Source organism: Nerophis ophidion, linkage group LG04 (genome assembly GCF_033978795.1).
Source record: "Nerophis ophidion isolate RoL-2023_Sa linkage group LG04, RoL_Noph_v1.0, whole genome shotgun sequence".
Lineage (NCBI taxonomy): Eukaryota > Metazoa > Chordata > Actinopteri > Syngnathiformes > Syngnathidae > Nerophis > Nerophis ophidion.
Genome location: NC_084614.1, coordinates 67616033 through 67637159, shown reverse-complemented (window position 1 = coordinate 67637159; position 21127 = coordinate 67616033). Strand labels below are relative to the sequence as shown.

Genomic DNA, 21127 nt, shown 5'->3' with positions numbered 1-21127 from the left:
CTGACAGTCGCTTCCGGATGTGCCGTTTTGTGGGCGGTCTTATTTGCGTGGCTCACTTTCGACAGCGTCTTCTCCCCGTCATCTTTGTTGTAGCGGTGTAGCATGCAAGGACGGGAGTGGAAGAAGTGTCAGAAGATGGAGCTAACTGTTTTAATGTCATTGAGACTTTACTTAAATCAAGAACGGAGCAACATCTCCTCATCCGGAAACAACATCTCTGTAAATGTGTCCTGACCGGAACTCTCTAATAACTTAAGTTCCTTGGGTTAATAAGGACAACTCACTATACCTATATAGTTATAATTATATGCTTTTACTTGTAATTGTATTGAGTTGTGGACCCCAGGAAGACTAGTGGGTTGTTGTGGCAACCAGCTAATGGGGATCCTTAATAAAAATCAAATCAAATCAAATCAAATCACTATACCGGTATGTTTTAACACTTTCATGGTGAGTTTACTGACAGATATGAGTAAGAACTTTACACTACTTGATATTAGAAATGGCAACAGCAGAGGATGAATGTTCCATAACAAGAAGATAGCTTATCAACTACGGCGTCAGAACGGCCTACAAAGGTGGACGTGTGCAATTTTTCAGGATTCATGCAGATCCCAAATATAGATCAGCAGGTACCAAAAGGTAAGAAAAGTTGCTTTTGCATAATATTGCGAAACAAAACGGCAGATAATGTGTTACCTTATGCACACACCATAATAATACTTGTATGTTGAAGCACAGTACAATCCATCAAGCGGTGCGGCTTCATAGCTTACCAAAGTCACACTAAAACATTTTGATGGATTTTTGAGTGCCGTGAGTACTGTTCTATATTTTCAATGGAATATATAAAATGTTGATGTTGTTTACCTGAGTCCTATTGCCATCATAGTGCAGTCTACATGTATGTTTGACTGCCATCTACTGGTCACACTTATTATTACACTATGTACCAAATAAAATAGCTTCGAGGTCGGTAAGCAAAACCAGAATTATTCCAGGTTATAAGGCGCACTTTCAAGTTTTAAGATTAAAAATGATTTTAAGTGCGACTTGGAGTCCGTAAAATATGGTATTCTACCCCTGGAAGATAGAGAAGACATATGGACACAATACCTTTGAAAGGTAGACAACAAAGTACTTTGTAAACCCTGTGGCTTCATTTTCTCTGGTAAAAATACAACAAACTTGAAGCATCTTCTGCAGGCTAATCATAAAGACATTTAGAAATTAGACCTTAATTAATACTTCCAAATGACTCATACTGTACTGAATTACTGTTACTATTGAAGACAGTAGAGAAAAAGCAAGACTGCATTCTCTACCACTACTTTTGTTGGATGCATAAGTGACCTTGCCTGCCAATCTAGAATAAAACTAGTTTGTTTCTTCACATGACCATTTTAGACATACTATATTATTCAACATTTGAAAACAATACTTAATTTCAGCTCAAACACAAGAAAGTTTAGTGTGAAATGTACTCATTGAAATATTATTGGAGTGCAGGTGTTGTTGTGGATTTAGTTTTTGAGATGCTCTGCAATAGTAATAATAAAGGTACTTTCAAGACAACTTCAAAGATGCGTTGTCGGCTATAATTTACATTTTAGTCAACAAAAATGTTGAGGAATTTTGTCGAACAAAACTGGACGAAAACTAAATTGGATAGTACTTTATAGATTCCTTCAGGAAAGTTCCTTCAGTAAAATTTTATTTATTTATTTATTTTTTTAGTTTAGATGACTAAAATATGACTAAAACTAAAATACATTTTCGTCAAAAGACTATAACTAAAACTAAATTTTAAAACAGCTGTCAAAATGTACACTGGTTTACAAGCTTCCCCACTGTTAGTTAGCATAGCTAGCAGTGTGAGTGCTAACGTCACACTCACATTCCAAGTTTCAATTCCCACCTCCGGAAGAACTTCGAACATGTCACGAGGGAGGTGCTGGACAGTGAGTCCGAGTGGACCATGTTCCGCACCTCTATTGTCGAAGCGGCTGATCGGAGCTGTGGCCGCAAGGTAGTTGGTGCCTGTCGGGGCGGCAATCCTAAAACCCCTTGGTGGACACCAGCGGTGAGGGATGCCGTCAAGCTGAAGAAGGAGTCCTATCGGGTCCTTTTGGCTCATAGGACTCCGGAGGCAGTGGACAGGTACCGACAGGCCAAGCGGTGTGCGGCTTCAGCGGTCGCTGAGGCAAAAACTCGGACATGGGAGGAGTTCGGGGAAGCCATGGAAAACGACTTCCGGACGGCTTCGAAGCGATTCTGGACCACCGTCCGCCGCCTCAGGAAGGGGAAGCAGTGCACTATCAACACCGTGTATGGTGCGGATGGTGTTCTGCTGACCTCAACTGCAGATGTTGTGGATAGGTGGAAGGAATACTTCGAAGACCTCCTCAATCCCACCAACACGTCTTCCTATGAGGAATCAGTGCCTGGGGAATCTGTGGTGGACTTTCCTATTTCTGGGGCTGAGGTCGCTGAGGTAGTTAAAAAGCTCCTCGGTGGCAAGGCCCCGGGGGTGGACGAGATCCGCCCGGAGTTCCTTAAGGCTCTGGATGCTGTGGGGCTGTCTTGGTTGACAAGACTCTGCAGCATCGCGTGGACATGGGGGGTGGTACCTCTGGATTGGCAGACCGGGGTGGTGGTTCCTCTCTTTAAGAAGGGGGGCCGGAAGGTGTGTTCCAACTATTGTGGGATCACACTCCTCAGCCTTCCCGGTAAGGTTTATTCAGGTGTACTGGAGAGGAGGCTACGCCGGATAGTCGAACCTCGGATTCAGGAGGAACAGTGTGGTTTTCGTCCTGGTCGTGGAACTGTGGACCAGGTCTATACTATCGGCAGGGTTCTTGAGGGTGCATGGGAGTTTGCCCAACCAGTCTACATGTGCTTTGTGGACTTGGAGAAGGCATTCGACCGTGTCCCTCGGGAAGTCCTGTGGGGAGTGCTCAGAGAGTATGGGGTATCGGACTGTGTTATTGTGGCGGTCCGCTCCTTGTACAATCAGTGCCAGAGCTTGGTCCGCAGTGATTCGAACACATTTCCAGTGAGGGTTGGACTCCGCCAAGGCTGTCCTTTGTCACCGATTCTGTTCATAACTTTTATAGACAGAATTTCTAGGCGCAGTCAAGGCGTTGAGGGGTTCCGGTTTGGTGACCGCAGGATTAGGTCTCTGCTTTTTGCAGATGATGTGGTCCTGATGGCTTCATCTGACCGGGATCTTCAGCTCTCACTGGATCGGTTTGCAGCCAAGTGTGAAGCGACCGGAATGAGAATCAGCACCTCCAAGTCCGAGTCCATGGTTCTCGCCCGGAAAAGGGTGGAGTGCTATCTCCGGGTTGGAAGGAGTTCAAGTACCTAGGAGTCTTGTTCACGAGTGGGGGAAGAGTGGATCGTGAGATCGACAGGCGGATCGGTGCGGCGTCTTCAGTAATGCGGACGTTGTACCGATCCGTTGTGGTGAAGAAGGAGCTGAGCCGGAAGGCAAAACTTTCAATTTACCGGTCGATCTACGTTCCCATCCTCACCTATGGTCATGAGCTTTGGGTCATGACCGAAAGGATAAGATCACGGGTACAAGCGGCCGAAATGAGTTTCCTCCACCGTGTGGCGGGGCTCTCCCTTAGAGATAGGGTGAGAAGCTCTGTCATCCGGGAGGAACTCAAAGTAAAGCCGCTGCTCCTCCACATCGAGAGGAGCCAGATGATGTGGTTCGGGCATCTGGTCAGGATGCCACCCGAACGCCTCCCTAGGGAGGTGTTTAGGGCACGTCCAACCGGTAGGAGGCCACAGGGAAGACCCAGGACACGTTGGGAAGACTATGTCTCTCGGCTGGCCTGGGAACGCCTCGGGATCCCCCGGGAAGAGCTAGACGAAGTGGCTGGGGAAAGGGAAGTCTGGGTTTCCCTGCTTAGGCTGTTGCCCCCGCGACACGACCTCGGATAAGAGGAAGAAGATGGATGGATGGATGGAATATTCATGCAATGTTAGCTTATTCGCTGAAGAACAAATCCAACCTACAGCTGATGGATATAGTTGGCTAGGCTTTATTTTAAAACGTGTAGTGAAGCCTTAAAATATATATTTTTTGGGGGTGTTTTGGTGAATGTTTACTAAGGGTGTAAAAAAAAAAGGTATCAAATTAATCTGTATTCCTACTTGTAATGATTCTTAATCGATTTTTTAAAAAAATCAAGATTTTATTTACTTTATTTTTTAATTCTGTCCTGTGCAGCCACTCAGGCAAATCATATTATTGATGTGGATGCCCATATCTGCTGTACAGATTTACTTTAGAAAAGAGAAGTATGGGATACTTCTATTCTTTCCTTATTTGTATACGACTTTATTAAACTTAGGGTAGAGTTTTATTAAACAAAACCAGTTTTATTTTAAGTAATACAGACATTTATCAGAGCTGTTTATTTATTTTATTGATGAATGTAGTTGATCATAGAACTGGCACCCAATGTTATTAAAAAGTATTAATTTTGAACCGAGAATCGTTTCGAATCGAACCGTTACCCTCAAGAATCGAATCGAATGATGCGGTGCTCAAAGATTTACAGCCCTGCTGTATAAGTATGCCTCACTTGAAGTAAGGTCAGCGTGCGAGTTCAAAAACAAAAGCTACCTACAATATTTCCGGCTCAGTGCAAGAACCGAGATACGCATTAACGATGTCAACAGATCCCACATGTACAAATGACACTGTGGGCTGTCAGAAACCACAAGCACCACCGGCACGATGACAGCGAACAGATGTGCGGCCACATGCAACATTCATGGATTAACTTTCCTCAGAGTTTCAGCATGACGCAACTTAAGCCGCCAGAAACAAAACTGACCTCTAGGTGGATCAACAGAGATTGAAAAGTAGCCTTCGAAGCGCCCACACTTTAATATTACTATTTTTTTTACTTTAAGCTTCAAACGTTAGGGAGAATTAGTTGTTCCACAAGGGGACTAAAATTGAGGCGGACATATTTGTTCTTAAGTACAAATGATAAGAAAGAATGTTATGGGGTCCAAATTTAGACGCTGTGGTTAGCCTCCCGTACTTCCTGTTGTGATGTTATCACGCTGGCCACTTTTCCACAGCACACTACTATTATTTGCCTGAGTGGGCCTCTCTGAAAAGCACCCAGCATTGAAGGCATCTGTTGTAACAAAGAGACGACCAGGGAGAAGAATGACTGTCTGTTGTATTTACCTCCATTTTATCTATGATGAGGACTGTATGCTGCAGATTCTGATACAGATCATCCATGAATGAGGTGATTGGCCGATACCAATACCGATACCAATCACATGTATTAACTACAGGGAATTAGAGAATATACAAGGCCAAGAGTTTGGACACACCTTCTCATTCAATGCGTTTTCTTTATTTTCATGACTATTTACATTGTAGATTGTCCCTGAAGGCATCAAAACTATGACACATGTGAAGTGAAAACCCTTTCATGTGACTACTCCTTGAAGCTCATCGAGAGAATGCCAAGATTGTGCAAGACAGTTCAAAGGGTGGGTATTTTGAAGAAACTAGAATATAAAACATGTTTTGAGTTATTTCACCTTTTTTTGTTAAGTACATAACTCCACATGTGTTTATTCATAGTTTTGATGCCTTCAGGGACAATCTACAATGTAAATAGTCATGAAAATGAAGAGAACCCATTGAATGAGAAGGTGTGTCCAAACTTGTGGCCTGTACTGTGTATCTGACTAACAATAACGCTTTTAATACTATCATTGTAATTGTGTCCACAAATATTACAGCACCAAGCAAAATACCACATCCTCAACGCATTGTAGCATCCTCGCCGGGCGGCTAACGTCCCTCCGCAGTGCAAAACCACTTCTAAATAAGTAATACTTGCTGCATGGCAGTAAATGAACTACGTTTCTTACTGGAGGACAAACTATAGCTAAACATGCTACGCTACACACCGTGGGGAAAACCTGGGCAAAATACGCCCCGCGGGCCACATGCGGCCCGTTAAGTTTTTCAATCCGGCACGGAAAACATTTTACATAATTTTTTTTTAGACCTTTAACATCAAAACTCTCACCGCCATAATAATGTGCAGTGCTGTTTTTACATGACCGTAAGTCTTCAACTATAGAAAGTATTTCAATGGTTGAAATCCGTGCTTTTGGGTGTTATACGAGTTATTACGATAATCTGCGTCACAGCAGCTCGAACGAGGAACAAAGCAGAGTGGGCGGGGTTTGTTTTCAGAGCAGCCAGCCCGAAACGCGTGTGTCAGAAACAGATGCAAAAGCAGATTTTTACCTGATAATATATCATATTGTCGGAGTTTATTACACTTTGCATTCATATTTTGCTGTTTTTTTTATTTTTATTGTGTTTTGCTTGATTGTAAAAGATATAGAACCATCGAGGAGCTGGTCTGAGAAGTAAAAGAGGAGCGACATTCAAATGTTGTCAATATTCAGTGTTTTATTGTTTATAGTTAACATTGTAAATCCCCCCTTCTTTATTTTCATGTACATTTTGGGGGTCCCATTCAGTAAAAAAAACTGTAAAATTCCATTCTGTTTTTTTTAGGTGGTCTGTCATAACGTTTTTATAACTATCGGACATTGTGACTTTTGGTATTATGGTTCCTGAAAAAAAAGGGGACCCAAACGCACATAAATTTTAGAGATAAATGTGTATAGATACACATTTTCTCTCTCACTGTGGCGCCCGAGTCAAAATATTTGCCCAGCTCTGCCTTAGGGGGATATGCTAACCGCAAGGTTAGTTCTCCTGATTGTAAACAAGAAGGGCAAATTTATACAAATATCGGCAGCAGCAATAGAAATTAATATAGTATCAAACCAATACCACAGTGGTTGGATCGATATTTTTTTGAATACAAAAATATGTTGTCGTTGTTTACAAACTCAGGAAATAATTCCCTGAAAACAGCAGGCCAGAAGGGCAAAAATCTAAGGATTTAAATCAGACCCAAGAAAAAACATAATATAAAGATGTATTTGATATTGTAACACAGCCATCCTGTGTTTTCTCTGATTGTAATTGTGATCAAAAAGTGAATCATTTAATAATCTTGAACATTTGAAGTACCAGTAGCAGCATTGATATGACTAATAATGCCCCAGTAACTCCTTGGCATTAGATCCATACCCAAATTTGTAGTATCGCCCAAAACTAATGTAAAGTATCCAAAAAAACAGAAAACTATGTGTTCAGTACATTTCTAACAAAATTGAAGCTGCTATAGCAGAAATTAACCAGATATTGACAGTAAATTGAAATGCAGATTAACATTAGTGTTTAGATAATAATATAACCACAATTGATGTCAAATCCATTCATCCATCCATTTGTTACTGTTTATGTCAGCAACCAAATTAGGAACCTTTGTAACCCATTTTGAAATGGTTATATTAAAATCTATATGCCAAGCAATATATTGTGATATATATCTTGATGGCACGAGGCTGCAATATATATTGTGATATAGATTTGAAGTCATATCACCAGTCTCTAATTAACTGTACTTTTTACACTGTATTTATATTGAGTGCTATTGACAGTTGAACAATATCATCACTATATTTAAACCACTTCCTTATTGTTGCACACAATTGTTTGAGATATACAATGTTAAGAGTACACAATAACTAAACCAAAGTAAAAACTACTCCTTGATTTATTACTTATTTAAATGTTTTGGTTCCCCCCCCAAAGTTATTCCGTGTGTTTGTAAACATTAACAAAAATCAAATAATGATTTTAAGAAAATAAAACAAATCTACTAAATTACTCGAGTATCAATCATATACTGATACTACCCTTGATACTACTTGCGGGTTCCTGGTACAAATCTGGCATCCTAGGCACTGACTGACGTTAGTTAAGTCCTTGGGCAAGACACTTATTTATTGTTGTTGTTTGAAGATAGCTTAGCGGTTAACTTATCTATTAGCACGCCTGCTCCAGGCTTGCTTTCGGTGTGTAACATGTTTAGCCCCATTCTCCAGTGACAATGATAATTGATAATGATATTTAAGATACTAAAAAATGCAGTTCATTTGCCGTACTTATTCTTTGCTTAGGGGAGCGGTTTGACACTGTATGGAGATACATAATTGAGCTGCTAGTTTCTTCTTAGCTGAAATAATACAAATAAATGTAATGTCAGTTAGAGGGCATCCATGTTTGTCATTGGCATTAAAAGACAACATCAGCCAATCTAAATGTATACAAACTCATTAGTGTTTTAACAACTAACATATTCAATTGTGCACATTAAACCTACAGGCTGTGTTCTCGAAAGAAAATGTCAGCAGGACGTGAATTTACATGGCGTTAGATTGACCGGACGCGACACACCCAAAAAAGACTAAAACGTCCATCCATCCCATCCATTTTCTACCGCTTATTCCCTTTCGGGGTCGCGGGGGGCGCTGGCGCCTATCTCAGCTACAATCGGGCGGAAGGCAGGGTACACCCTGGACAAGTCGCCACCTCATCGCAGGGCCAACACAGATAGACAGACAAAATTCACACTCACATTCACACACTAGGGCCAATTTAGTGTTGCCAATCAACCTATCCCCAGGTGCATGTCTTTGGAAGTGGGAGGAAGCCGGAGTACCCGGAGGGAACCCACGCATTCACGGGGAGAACATGCAAACTCCGCACAGAAAGATCCCAAGCCTGGATTTGAACCCAGGACTGCAGGAACTTCGTATTGTGAGGCAGACGCACTAACCACTCTGCCACCGTGAAGCCAGACTAAAACGTCTACAAATTAAAACAGTCAAAGATAAACATATTTATATATTATAAATCAAAACAATACTATCATGCGATAAGGAGGCGACTTGTCCAGAGTGTACCCCGCCTACCACCCGAAGGCAGCTGGGATAGGCTCCACCACCCTCCGCCGCCCCGAACAGGACAAGCTGTGAAAAATGGATGGATGGACAACATTATCATATAACATATTTCTTCCGCGAAGAAAATATATTGTGTGGCTATTTATCAATTGTATTTAATTTTTTAAATAACTCTTGGTTACAAGTGTGTACAAGTACTTTTTGAGAACATTCACCGTAATCATTTTGGTGACAATAACAGTGATTTTTATTCAATTTTCATATCGTTACATCCCTAAATGGAACTCAACCCAACCTTGAAGTGGAGAACGGGCCACTGTTGTATTAACAATATTTTTATCCTAAAGGAGACTGAGGGCAGCAAGGCAACGTACAAGCTTACGTTAGCGTGTGTGTTTAGTTTTATCATTTTTAGCTGCGAACGTCAACGTGGCAAGCTTGGCACTAGGAATAGCACCTGCTCTCGTATTGTCTGTGGAAAATCATCAAGTAGGATCGTGTCAAGGTAAAAAGTACCACGCAAGGCCTGCTCAATTTTATCTGAGAGGAGACTGAGGACAACCAAAAAAAACAGGGCACCCCAGTAGAGTGGCGACTGTGGCGCACAACGCTACAAGAAAACGTTAGCACATATATTTTTATTTTTTTTCGATATAATTTCTAGCCGTATAAGTGCAATGCAGGTAGTTCAAACATTACATGAGCCTGGTAGATATAAAACACAATATACCAAGCTTTTCACAAATCTGCCAAACTTATAATGGCTGTACCTGATGCCGCCCTGTGGGATTAATCGCCAATCATTTGAGTGCATTTTAATCATTTCAAAACCAAAAGACGGCAGAACAGCTGCCCAATCAACTCAACGTTGCTTGTTGTTTGTGTCAACAAGTCTCTGCTCTTGTCACGGCCTCCAGTGATTTGCCATGTGAACATGAACGGCGACAAATTGTCAATGATAGATGAGACGCTAAAACACTGTAATTTAGCAGAAACATAACCAAAATGCAGCTGTGTTTACTTTTAGCAGGCAAGGGTTGTAATTAGGAGTCAATTTGAGAAGACATTCTCAAGGTTAGCGCACTATGTCAGGGGTGTCAAAGTCAAGGCCCGCGGGCCACAGCCGCCTGCTGCTGTTTTGCACGCACAAATACTGTGTCAGTGTTGGCGCTAGGAATTTTTATAAATGAGGTCCCAAGGACCCCATCAAGTCATGAAAATGGGGTCCACCAGTTAATATTTGGGGTCCCACTTCTTTGTAAGCGTTTTAAAAAACAAATGATAAATTTATGCCTTATCACATGGGTGTCAAACTCTGGCCCACGGGCCAAATTTGGCCGGCTGTGTAATTTCACTTGGCCCTTGAGGCAATATCAAATTAACATTAGAGCTGGCCCGCCGCTGTAACACCGCATTCACCGCTAATTCTCTTACTTGCCAACCCTCCCGATTTTTCCGCGAGACTCCCGAAGTTCAGTGCCCCTCCTGAATTTCATCCCAGACAACAATATTTGGGGTGGGCTTTAAAGGCACTGCCTTTGGCGTTCTCTACAACCTGTCTCCACGTCCGCTTTTCCTCCATACAAACAGCGTGCCGGCCCAGTCACATAATATACGTGGCTTATACACACACACACAAGTGAATGCAATGCATACTTGGTCAACAGCCGTACAGGTCACACCGAGGGTGGCCGTATAAACAACTTTAACACTGTTACAAACATGCGCCACACTGTGAACCCACACAAAAAAAAAAAATGACACATTTCGGGAGAATATCCGCACCGTAACACAACATAAACACAACATAACATAACAAATACCCAGAATACCCTGCAGCATTCAATTTTTATTTAAATTTTATATGATATGCCATTGATATTTTTAAATTATTATTACTATTTGAAACTCAGTTTTGCATGTCACTATAAAGTTATATAAGCCTTGCTTGTTCAATGTTCAATGCAAAACTTGTTTGGGTCCCTATTAAAAGGTTAATTTGTTCAACCTCGGCCCGCGGCTTTGTTCGGTTTTAAATTTTGGCCCACTCTGTATTTGAGTTTGACACCCCTGTCTTATCATGTTGTATCTCACATTCAATATTGTGTTTTGGAAAAAGGTTGTCATAAATGTTACTTAATTCATTAAAAAAAATATAATATAAAAGAAAACACATTTTTATGCATATGTAAATGTATTCAATTATAAATGTATGTCTCGTCTCGATTACTGTAACGTATTATTTTCGGGTCTCCCCATGTCTAGCATTAAAAGATTACAGTTGGTACAAAATGCGGCTGCTAGACTTTTGACAAGAACAAGAAAGTTTGATCATATTACGCCTGTACTGGCTCACCTGCACTGGCTCCCTGTGCACTTAAGATGTGACTTTAAGGTTTTACTACTTACGTATAAAATACTACACGGTCTAGCTCCATCCTATCTTGCCGATTGTATTGTACCAAATGTCCCGCCAAGAAACCTGCGTTCAAAAGACTCCGGCTTATTAGTGTTTCCTAAAGCCCAAAAAAAGTCTGCGGGCTATAGAGCGTTTTCCGTTCGGGCTCCAGTACTCTGGAATGCCCTCCCGGTAACAGTTCGAGATGCTACCTCAGTAGAAGCATTTAAGTCTCATCTTAAAACTCATCTGTATACTCTAGCCTTTAAATAGACCTCCTTTTTAGACCTTTGAGACATTTGTGATTTAGGGCTATATAAATAAACATTGATTGATTGATTGATTGATGATAAACATTCATTTACTTTCTACTTTCCTTCATGGATCTTAACTTTACCGCTGCCGGTATTTTTTTCCTATATTTTTATTGTGATATATTCTGAATGTTTTTGTTCTATTTTTGGCCAAAGTAAGACAAGAGAACAATCTAAAGTTGTCTTTCTTTTTTAGTTTTAATGCCATGATTTTAATAGTCCAACCCGCGTGTGCACAGATTTTCCTCCATGCGGCCCTTGAACTAAAATCAGTTTTACACCCCTGCACTATGTCATGCTTTGTTAGCATCTCTGTTTATGTGGTCAGGTAGCGGAATTACAGATGAACAGCTTTGCAGATTTGCACAAACCTCTGTATTGGAGACTTGCATGGGCACATCAAACATTATATTTAAGTGAAAGTTCCAGAACTTTCTGGATTTCAAAGGGTAGCGTTTTTCGTTTGTGTTTTACAGAGGCTAACTTCTGTTTACACTTGTGTGACACTTAAAAATCAATCACCTTGTCAATAAAGTCTGACTCTTTACTTCTTTTTAAGTTTTAAATAAATTGTACAAATATTTCCTCCACAAAATAGTTTGAGGTAAAAATTGTAGGTTTTTCAGGAAATTTAGGAACTTAAGAAGACTGACTTTATTTTACTTTTTAATTTACATAGTTACTCCAAAAGTAGAACCAGCCTCAACAAACGCTCTGAAGAGCAGAAGAACACTTATAGGACACAAAAAACTCACTTTGTAACTTAGTAAAAGTACAGTGTTTTGTTGTTATTAATGTTTTTCAGCAGTTAGCTTCTTTTTACACTTGTGTGAAATATAACAAAATGAAATTAATCACCTCTGCTTTTGTTGTTAAAAAACAAAAGTTTTTACATTTTAATATTACCTGATGCCATGAGAGACACCCGTTCAGAAATTCAATGGGCTAAAAGTACAATTTTTTTTTTATTTGGCTTTTATTTTTATTATCACTTAATCAAAAGGTAGGTCAGGCCACAACAAGCGGAATCAAGAGACGTTAAAATATCGAAATTTAAATGATACATAATATGTGTAATCCACCATGTTATGGCAGTCAAGGTAGCATGTTTTGTTGTTTATGGAGCTTTGCAGCGGTTAACTTCTTTTTATACTTGTGCAGTCTTCCCAGTCATACATACAGTACATTTTTTAGTGACGGCCCGCCGCAAATATATTTGTACTGCTCTATGTGTTCGAATTAGATCATACACACGCTGTCATGGGACTGTCTGTGAATGCAGCTTGTCATACTCCGTACAGTAGATGGTAGGGGGTACTGAAGAAAAAGATTCACATCCGAATCGCAATTTTTATTTATTCTGATTCCAAATTTCCATCCATCCATTTTCTACCGCTTATTCCCTTTTGGGTTCGCGGGGGGCGCTGACGCCTATCTCAGCTACAATCGGGCGGAAGGCGGCGTACACCCTGGACAAGTCGCCACCTCAGCGCAGGGCCAACACAGATAGACAGACAACAGTCACACTCACATTCACACACTAGGGACCATTTTGTGTTGCCAATCAACCTATCCCCAGGTGCATGTCTTTGGAGGTGGGAGGAAGCCGGAGCACCCGGAGGGAACCCACGCATTCACGGGGAGAACATGCAAACTCCACACAGAAAGATCCCGAGCCTGGGATTGAACCCATGACTGCAGGACCTTCGTATTGTGAGGCAGACGCACTAACCCCTCTGCCACCCTGAAGATTTATCATTTTCAAGAATCTATCAAAAGACATATATAAATACAAATATATATAAACGTATACAAACCGTATGTATAAACATAACTATATATACTCACATACACTGAGATAGGCTCCAGTGACCCCCCGCGGCCCCTCAGGGACAAGTGGTAGAAAACGGATGAATATATACATATACATATACATATACACACAAACACGTGTATATATATATATATATATATATATATATGTATATATATATATATATATATATATAAATATAAACACACTTTGTTTTAAGAATACTTTTAAAAAAATACGTTTTTAGTCCTTGACCGCGCTTACTTACTGCACGTATACATCATAAGTTAGCTTATGACATACAGTGCTTATGTAACCTGTCCTGGAAAGGTTTTATTATATTTGTATACTAAATAATCTGTTGCGGGAATCAGTTTGAATCGATTCTGACTTGAATCGTCACCCCGAGAAACTGAGTTTTATGGTGAGTTGTAGTAACTTGTGGCATGGCAACTCATACACACCTGATTTGACAGAGAATAAGAAGACACAGCAAAAGGGCTAAGTGACTTAGCAACTTTGTCCTTATATTTAGCAAGTATTCAGAGCCCTCTTTTATTTAAAAAAAAAAAGCGACTGGCAAACAATCCAGCAACTTTTTCTTGTATTATTGTGTAGCTCCCCCCCGTCTTCCAATCCACCGCTCCGTCTACACTGTCTTACATGAAGCGTCGGAAAGAGGTCATTTATATTTCTAAACTAATTAGTTTTTTTGCTCAGTTTTGCAATTTAGATGATGACATAATTTATCACACAAACAGATTGCAGTCCTGCAGGAAATACTGATTGTGTGACAAGAAAATATACCAAAACTACTGTATTTTCGGGGCCATAGGGCGCACCAGATTATAAGGCGCACTGCCGATGAATGGTCTATTGTTTTTATTTTTTTCATATATAAGGCGCACCGGATTATAGGGCGCATCAAAGGAGTCATATTAGTATTATTTTTTTCTGTATGTAAAACACTTCCTTGTGGTCTACATAAAATATAATAGTGGTTCTTTGGTCAAAATGTTGCATGGATTATGTTTCACAGACCATCTTCTAACCGCTTTCTGACCGTAGCTTCCAGATGCGCCATCTTGTGAGCGATCTTATTTACGTAGCTCACCTTTGGTAGCTTCTTCTCCCCATCATCTTTGTTGTAGCGGTGTAGCGTGCAAGGACGGCAGTGGAAGAAGTGTCAAAAGATGGAGCTCACTGTTTTATTGGCGTTCAAATTTTACTTAAATCAATAAGGAGCAACATCTCATCCGGAAACAACAACATCCTGTGAAAAAACGTTGAACAGGAACGCTCTAATAAATAATGTTCCTTGGGTGAATAATGTAAAGTCACTACACCGGTATGTTTTAGCGCTTTCATGGTGAGTTTACTGACAGATATAAGTAAGAACTTTACACTACTTTATATTAGAAATGGCAACAGCGGAGGATGAATGTCCCGTAACAAGAAGATAGTGAAAAAGAAGCTTATCGACTACTGTGTCGGCACAAACTACAAAGGCGGAAGTGCGCAATTGTTTATGATTTATGCAGATCCCGAATACAGATCGGCAGGTACTAGAAGGTAAGAAAAGTTTCTTTTGCATAATAATGCGAAACAAAACGCCAGCTCATATGTCTTACCTTATACGCACACCATTGTATGTTGAAGCACATCAAATGGTGCAACCTACACTTATCTCTTACGTTTTACTGCCACCTACTGGTCACACTTATCAGTACACCACATACCAAATACATTTGCTTTGAGGTAGGTAAGTTCAACCAAACTTATTCCTTACATTAAGTACACCGGGTTAAGAAGCCCACTGTCGAGTTTTGAGGGGAAAAAAAGGATTTTAAGTGCGCCTTATAGTCTGGAAAATACGGTAATACGCCTTCATCAATAAAATTAAGACTTTTTTATTGTTTGTAGGTTTACATAGTGGCTAAACTTATTTTTACACTTATATGACGGTTAAGATTGTTTAAATTTTACTTTAATCATTCACAATTAGTAAAAACGTTCGAGTTGGACCATGTAACAGATTATTTCTCTTCACATATTATAATTTTTCGGCTGTTTTGCATTTACGCTCGCCGAAGACGCTGATGTCACCGTGACGACCGTACCGTGCATCGTGTCATCTCACACAGCTGTGCTCTGGTGAGTCACACACATAAACAGTCTCGGCCACATCCGGGGACAGGCAGGAATGACTACAATTTGTCTTTTTCTTCCCACAGAAGGAGGCGGGACTTACTGTCTTTAGGGGGAACCGGGGAGCTGGATGTTCCGCCCGCTGACGTCCTTCCCATCGGGCTGGAATGCTTGGGCCCACGACCGGGGATTTTCAGCCCAGTGGACTTGAGCATGTTCATGGTGAAAAGTCCCAGGGGGAGGGGGCCCGCGGCCTGAGACGTGGTGAAGGCTTGTGGGTCAGGCCCTAGGCCAGGAAGAATAGGAGAAGGAGGAGGGAGGGGGAGCAGCTTCCTGTCTTCATGTTTTGCTGCCAAAATGACACAGGGGGAAAAGTTGTAAGACTTGGAAAGCAAAACAAGTTAAAACCACAAATATAACACGTGAATAATGTCGCGATTCAGTTGAAAGAAAGACAACAATAACTAATAAATTGTATGAGTAAAAAGTAACAGTATGAGAAGAATACATTGTAAAATGAACGAAGTTATTTTAGTGATACTCGGAGAATAATCTTAGTACTGGTTCAGATCTGTAGTTGCGACATTACCAAGTTTCTTGTCATTGTTACTGCTGTTCTCGTAACCACACAACTTTTTTTCTCAAATTATTTTATTCTTATAAAAATTACATTCTCTGTGTAAACTCTATGCTTCCCCCTCATGACTTGTTGTTCTTTAACTGTACAACTTTTTTTTTTAAATCCTGGTTATGCTTTTCCCTGCGTCTACTCACAGCAATATTTTTTATTTCTGATATGTCAATATTTTTTCATCAACATTGGACTCTTATATTATGTTTAATTTTTTTCTCTCGCAATACTACAATGTTTTTTCTTGTAATCCTACAACTTTTTTCATTGTACCAATTGTAGCGTTAAAAATATTCCCTCATCACCGCCCTGCTTGGCACTCAGCAACAGGGGTTGGAATCGGGGGTTAAATCACCAACAATGATTTCCGGGCGTGGCTACCGCTGCTGCCCACTGCTGCCCACTGCTCCCCTCACCACCCAGGGGGTGATCAAGGGTGATGGGTCAAATGCAGAGGATAATTTCGCCACACCTCGTGTGTGTGTGACAATCATTGGTACTTCAACTTTGACTTCATTACTTTTTGCTCGTAACATGGCAGGCGACATCTTACATTAACAGTTACATTTTTTCCCTAAGATTTATTTTTTAATTGTAATATAACAATTTTTTTCCTCATAAGTTCTTCTTTAGATGTGACAGCTCGATTTACTGATTTTTTTATCGTTAGGTTTCGACCTTGTCGTGTGGCTAAATTTGTTTCTTGTAACTGTACGACTTTTTCCTCATTTTCCTCAGGACGTTCTCTGTATAATGCGACATTCAACTTTTTACTTTAAATCATTACATTTCCTCCTGTAAGTTTTCCTCGTACAATTTCTTCAGATGTCACAACTCAATTCATTATTATTTTTTTTAGAATTCGACCTCCTAGAACACAGGTGTCAAACTCAAGGCCCGGGGGCCAGATCTGGCCCGCGACATCATTTTATTTGGCCCGCAAACACCTGGAAATGATATGTGTCAATAAAGTACTTAATATTTTCTCACCAAATGTATTTCAATTTTTTCATTCTGTCAGAAAAAAATATATGTAGCGCTTGAAAGTGCATTCCTTTTAAACTTTAATAGTATCCAATATTGCAACAAATATTACAGTATATTATCACCCTTTCAAAACATGTTTTCATCTAAATAAAAATACTTAACTTTACAGCAAATTACCCATCAAATTACTAAAAATGACAATAAATGTTACGTTGTTCTTTACAGCATATTACTGTAAATTTGAAACTGTTTTTTGCGTTAAAAATCTGTCGACTGAGCTACGTTTGTTGTTTAATGGTGTACTACTGTAAATGGAAAGACGGTACATTTGTTTTTTACGGTAGAAAAATTGGCACTTAAATTGCCAAGAATAAAAAAAGAATGTGTACTGTTTTTCCATTAACTATATAATGTTGTAAAAACCAATGTAAATTTACACAAACATTATGGTAACTAAGCTGACAGCTTTTTTACACATTTTTTAATGGTAATTGGCCTTTACCTGATATCCTCCGGCACTTATCTCCTAACTATTCCCAAATTCAGGATACAAAGTCATGGGATGGCATCTTTCCACCATTATGGCCCCCGTCTATGGAACAGCTTGCCGAAGGACTTTAGGGCTGCGGAGAACGTTCATGTTTTAAGAGAGGGCTTTTGACCCACCTTTTTGATTTGGCTTTTACCTGATAAATATTTTATTTATTTTATTGAAGAAATGTGTATTTTACTTGTTATCCTATTAGTTATGCAAGATTGTATTTAGTTATATTTATTTATTTACTGCGTATATATATACATATATGTATGTTTATATATATTTTCTATTAATCTTCATATGTCTTACTGGTATTTTATTATTCATGTCTACACATGGTTCTTACTACTTTACAACTTTTATTATTTTTATTTTCCAACATTCCTCAGATGAGCCATCTGCCTTAGGGGTTATCAGCCGTGCTTGTGGAGGCGCTTTTGTGTCAGCGTCCTGGTGACCATGGTCTGATGACCTCCTGGTGCAGATGGCTCCTGTGATAGTGTTTACTCACATGTCTCCTCTGTACTCAACCATTCAATAATTGGTCAATATAGCTGCATATGTGTGTGTGTGTGTGTGTGTGTGTGTGTGTGTGTGTGTGTGTGTGTGTGTGTGTGTGTATGTGTGTATGTTTGGTGTCACCGGGGTATTTTTTTAACTTTGTAAAGCACTGCATTTCTTTTATGTATGAAAAGCGCTCTATAAATAAATCTTCATTTGATGCTAATTGGTAGAAATGCATGTTTCAGGCCTGATTCTGCAGCCTCCACCTCATATTGCTGGAGTCAGGAGGCTTAAGGAGCATGGATGGACGGATGGGGGGGATGATAATGCGCACCTCCACAAAATGCATCCAATTTGCTCCATTGTTGTAGCGACTGCGGCAACATCAACGCTTGAGAAGCAAAAACCCAACAAGAAAAAGCCTCGCACTTCCCATTCACACAATCACATCGGCAAATACTCACATTGAAGCGTCCGAACCGGTGTGCGATTATTCCGTCCAAGGAAAGGGAGGATTATCAGGCTGCCACTCCCTGGGATGCGAATATGGATGCTGGGGGCTGAGGAAAAGAGAGAGTCCGCGTGGATCCGGCAAAGTGACGGACCGGTGCGGCTTTAGCACGTAGCTTCCCAGTTGCGTTCAAAGACCGCGCATTGACCAAAAACCCCGTTAATCGTCCGTGGCTGGCGTTTTAGTTAAGTGCCTACCAAAAATCCGACTTTTTCCCCACGACATCAAACGCACCAGATCCAACTTTTCTTTTGTCCTCCCGTCTTCCCGATGGGTTCCTCCCGTCTTTGCATTACCTCATCGGAAGGTGTCTTTTCTCCGGCCTGTTTTTTTTCCGTACAGTGCGTGGCTCTGGTGGGGTGGACTCGACCCACGCAGGCGAGACGGAACAAAGGGGGCCGGGGAAGCAGAGCCTCCTGGGGGACGGACGAGTAGACTACAGTCTTCTGCACCCCCTCCCGCCGAGCAATGACGTGCTCCGTTCAAAAATCTGTTGATTTAAGATTACCTCGTTTTTTTGCTACCAATTCATGACTCATTCAAATATACTCAACGTGATTTAATGTAATTTCTACCTACACGTAATTCGGCATTGTTAAAATATCCCAAAATTAAATAGTTCGGTAATAAAAAGTAACATTAACTAACATACACTTCACCGCCTTAAGGGGCGCATTCCTCACTGGGAAACACCCAGCTTATCGCTGGCAAAAGTAGTCATTTTGACGAAAACAGTCGGAATTGTGGAATCAAACTTAAGCAGAAAGAAATGATGGTTTTATAAAGTGTGATAAATGTGTCGTGTTATTTGGTAATATGTTTAATTAATTTAGCCAGGCAAGGCCTTACAAAGGGAAGCGACTTCCTAACGTAGTTTGGTGCGGCGACACGTACTGGTCCTTTAGTGGAATCGTAATTTAAATGAGAAAAGTCACATAATAACTGATATCTGCACGTAAATGAACTTTACAAAGTATAAATACGCGTTCTTATGTTTAACTTTTAACACAAAGTGCCTACCAGTTAATCAGAGCTTGTGTTGGCACTTCCGGCCGGCTCGATTTTGAACGACTCAATTGGCCAGTGTGGAGTCAGGTGGTCTACTAGACGCGCTGTGATTGGTGGCTTTGTCAACGGCGGGCGTTGCCACATTTAGGTCTTGTGACCTGAGCTCATAACAATTAGTTCAGTTCATTTATTTACTTCATTCATCAAAAATCCAACATAGGAATGAAATTAATACAATTAAACTAAAATATAAATGAAAAGGAGCAGAAAGAAGTTAAAACATATCCATCCATACATTTTCTACTGCTTATTCCCTTTTAGGGTCGCGTGGGGCACTGGTGCCTTTCTCAGCTACAATCGGGCGGAAGGTGTGACACACCCTGGACAAGTCGCCCCTCATCACAGGGCCAACACAGATAGACGGACAACATTCACACTCACATTCACACACTAGGGCCAATTTAGTGTTGGCAATCAACCTGTCCCCAGGTGCATGTCTTTGGAAGTGGGAGGAAGCCGGAGTATCCGGACATGTGTCCTATTTTCCTAAATACAACTTGGCGACTACAAAGCCATATTTTGATTTACAACAATCAAACCAATATTGAAGAAAACAAATATTCTCAGTAATATCTTTTCATCATCAAGATTTTTTCAAATACAGAAAGACATTTGCATTGTTTTATTCCACCGTCAAGATTATTCCATAAACTAACACTTGTGTTTGAAATACTGGTTTCCAATATCACTGTTCGAAATCCAAGTGTTTTAAAGATTTCAGTTCCTTTCAGATTGTAATTATTCTTGTGTATGTTTGGTAGAATTGTTGCATGTGCTTTGTACATGATCTTTAGGATATTATACTCTGCCAGTTCATGAAATTTTAACAAGTTTAACTGTTTGAATATTGGGTTTGTGGGTCCCCTATATGCATTTAGACTTAGACAATTTTTATTGATCCACAGGGGAAATTGTTCAAATTTCCATTAGGATTTGTATGGTTCTTTTCTGCAGAAGGAAGATTGGATTGAAATATGTTTTACAGGCACTACAACATACTTCTATACGTGGAGTATGTTAGATATGGAACAATCTGTGAGTTATACTAAATATACAATGCTTTTTGATTGAGCAATTCCTTCACTTTGTTTAAAATAGCCACAGTTGTAAATACTTTAGCCTTTTTATCATTTATATGGGATTTCCTTGACAAATATTCATCAATCCCAACACCCAAACACACGATCTCTTGTGAAGTGAACTATATTTATATAGCGCTTTTCCTCTAGTGACTCAAAGCGCTTTACATGGTGAAACCCAATATGTAATTTTTACATTTAACCCAGTAAACTCTTCTGTTCTTTGAATCTCAACTCCTTCGACATA

The 21127-nt window shown here is 40.2% G+C and overlaps 1 protein-coding gene across 4 annotated transcripts in view; it reads right to left on the bottom strand.

Annotated features, from left to right (window-relative positions):
- The window catches only part of clip2 (CAP-GLY domain containing linker protein 2), a 70295-nt gene extending 50473 nt beyond the window's left edge, over positions 1-19822 (bottom strand). For 2 of the 4 annotated variants that reach the window (XM_061898864.1, XM_061898867.1), the window contains exons 1-2: positions 18687-19738; positions 15666-15911 (exon numbers count right to left, since the gene is read on the bottom strand). In XM_061898864.1, the coding sequence (XP_061754848.1) occupies positions 15666-15783 (118 nt within the window). In that variant the 5' untranslated portion in view covers positions 15784-15911; positions 18687-19738. The other 2 variants (XM_061898865.1, XM_061898866.1) reach the window with 2 other exon arrangements.
- Between the last annotated feature and the right edge of the window lie 1305 nt (positions 19823-21127).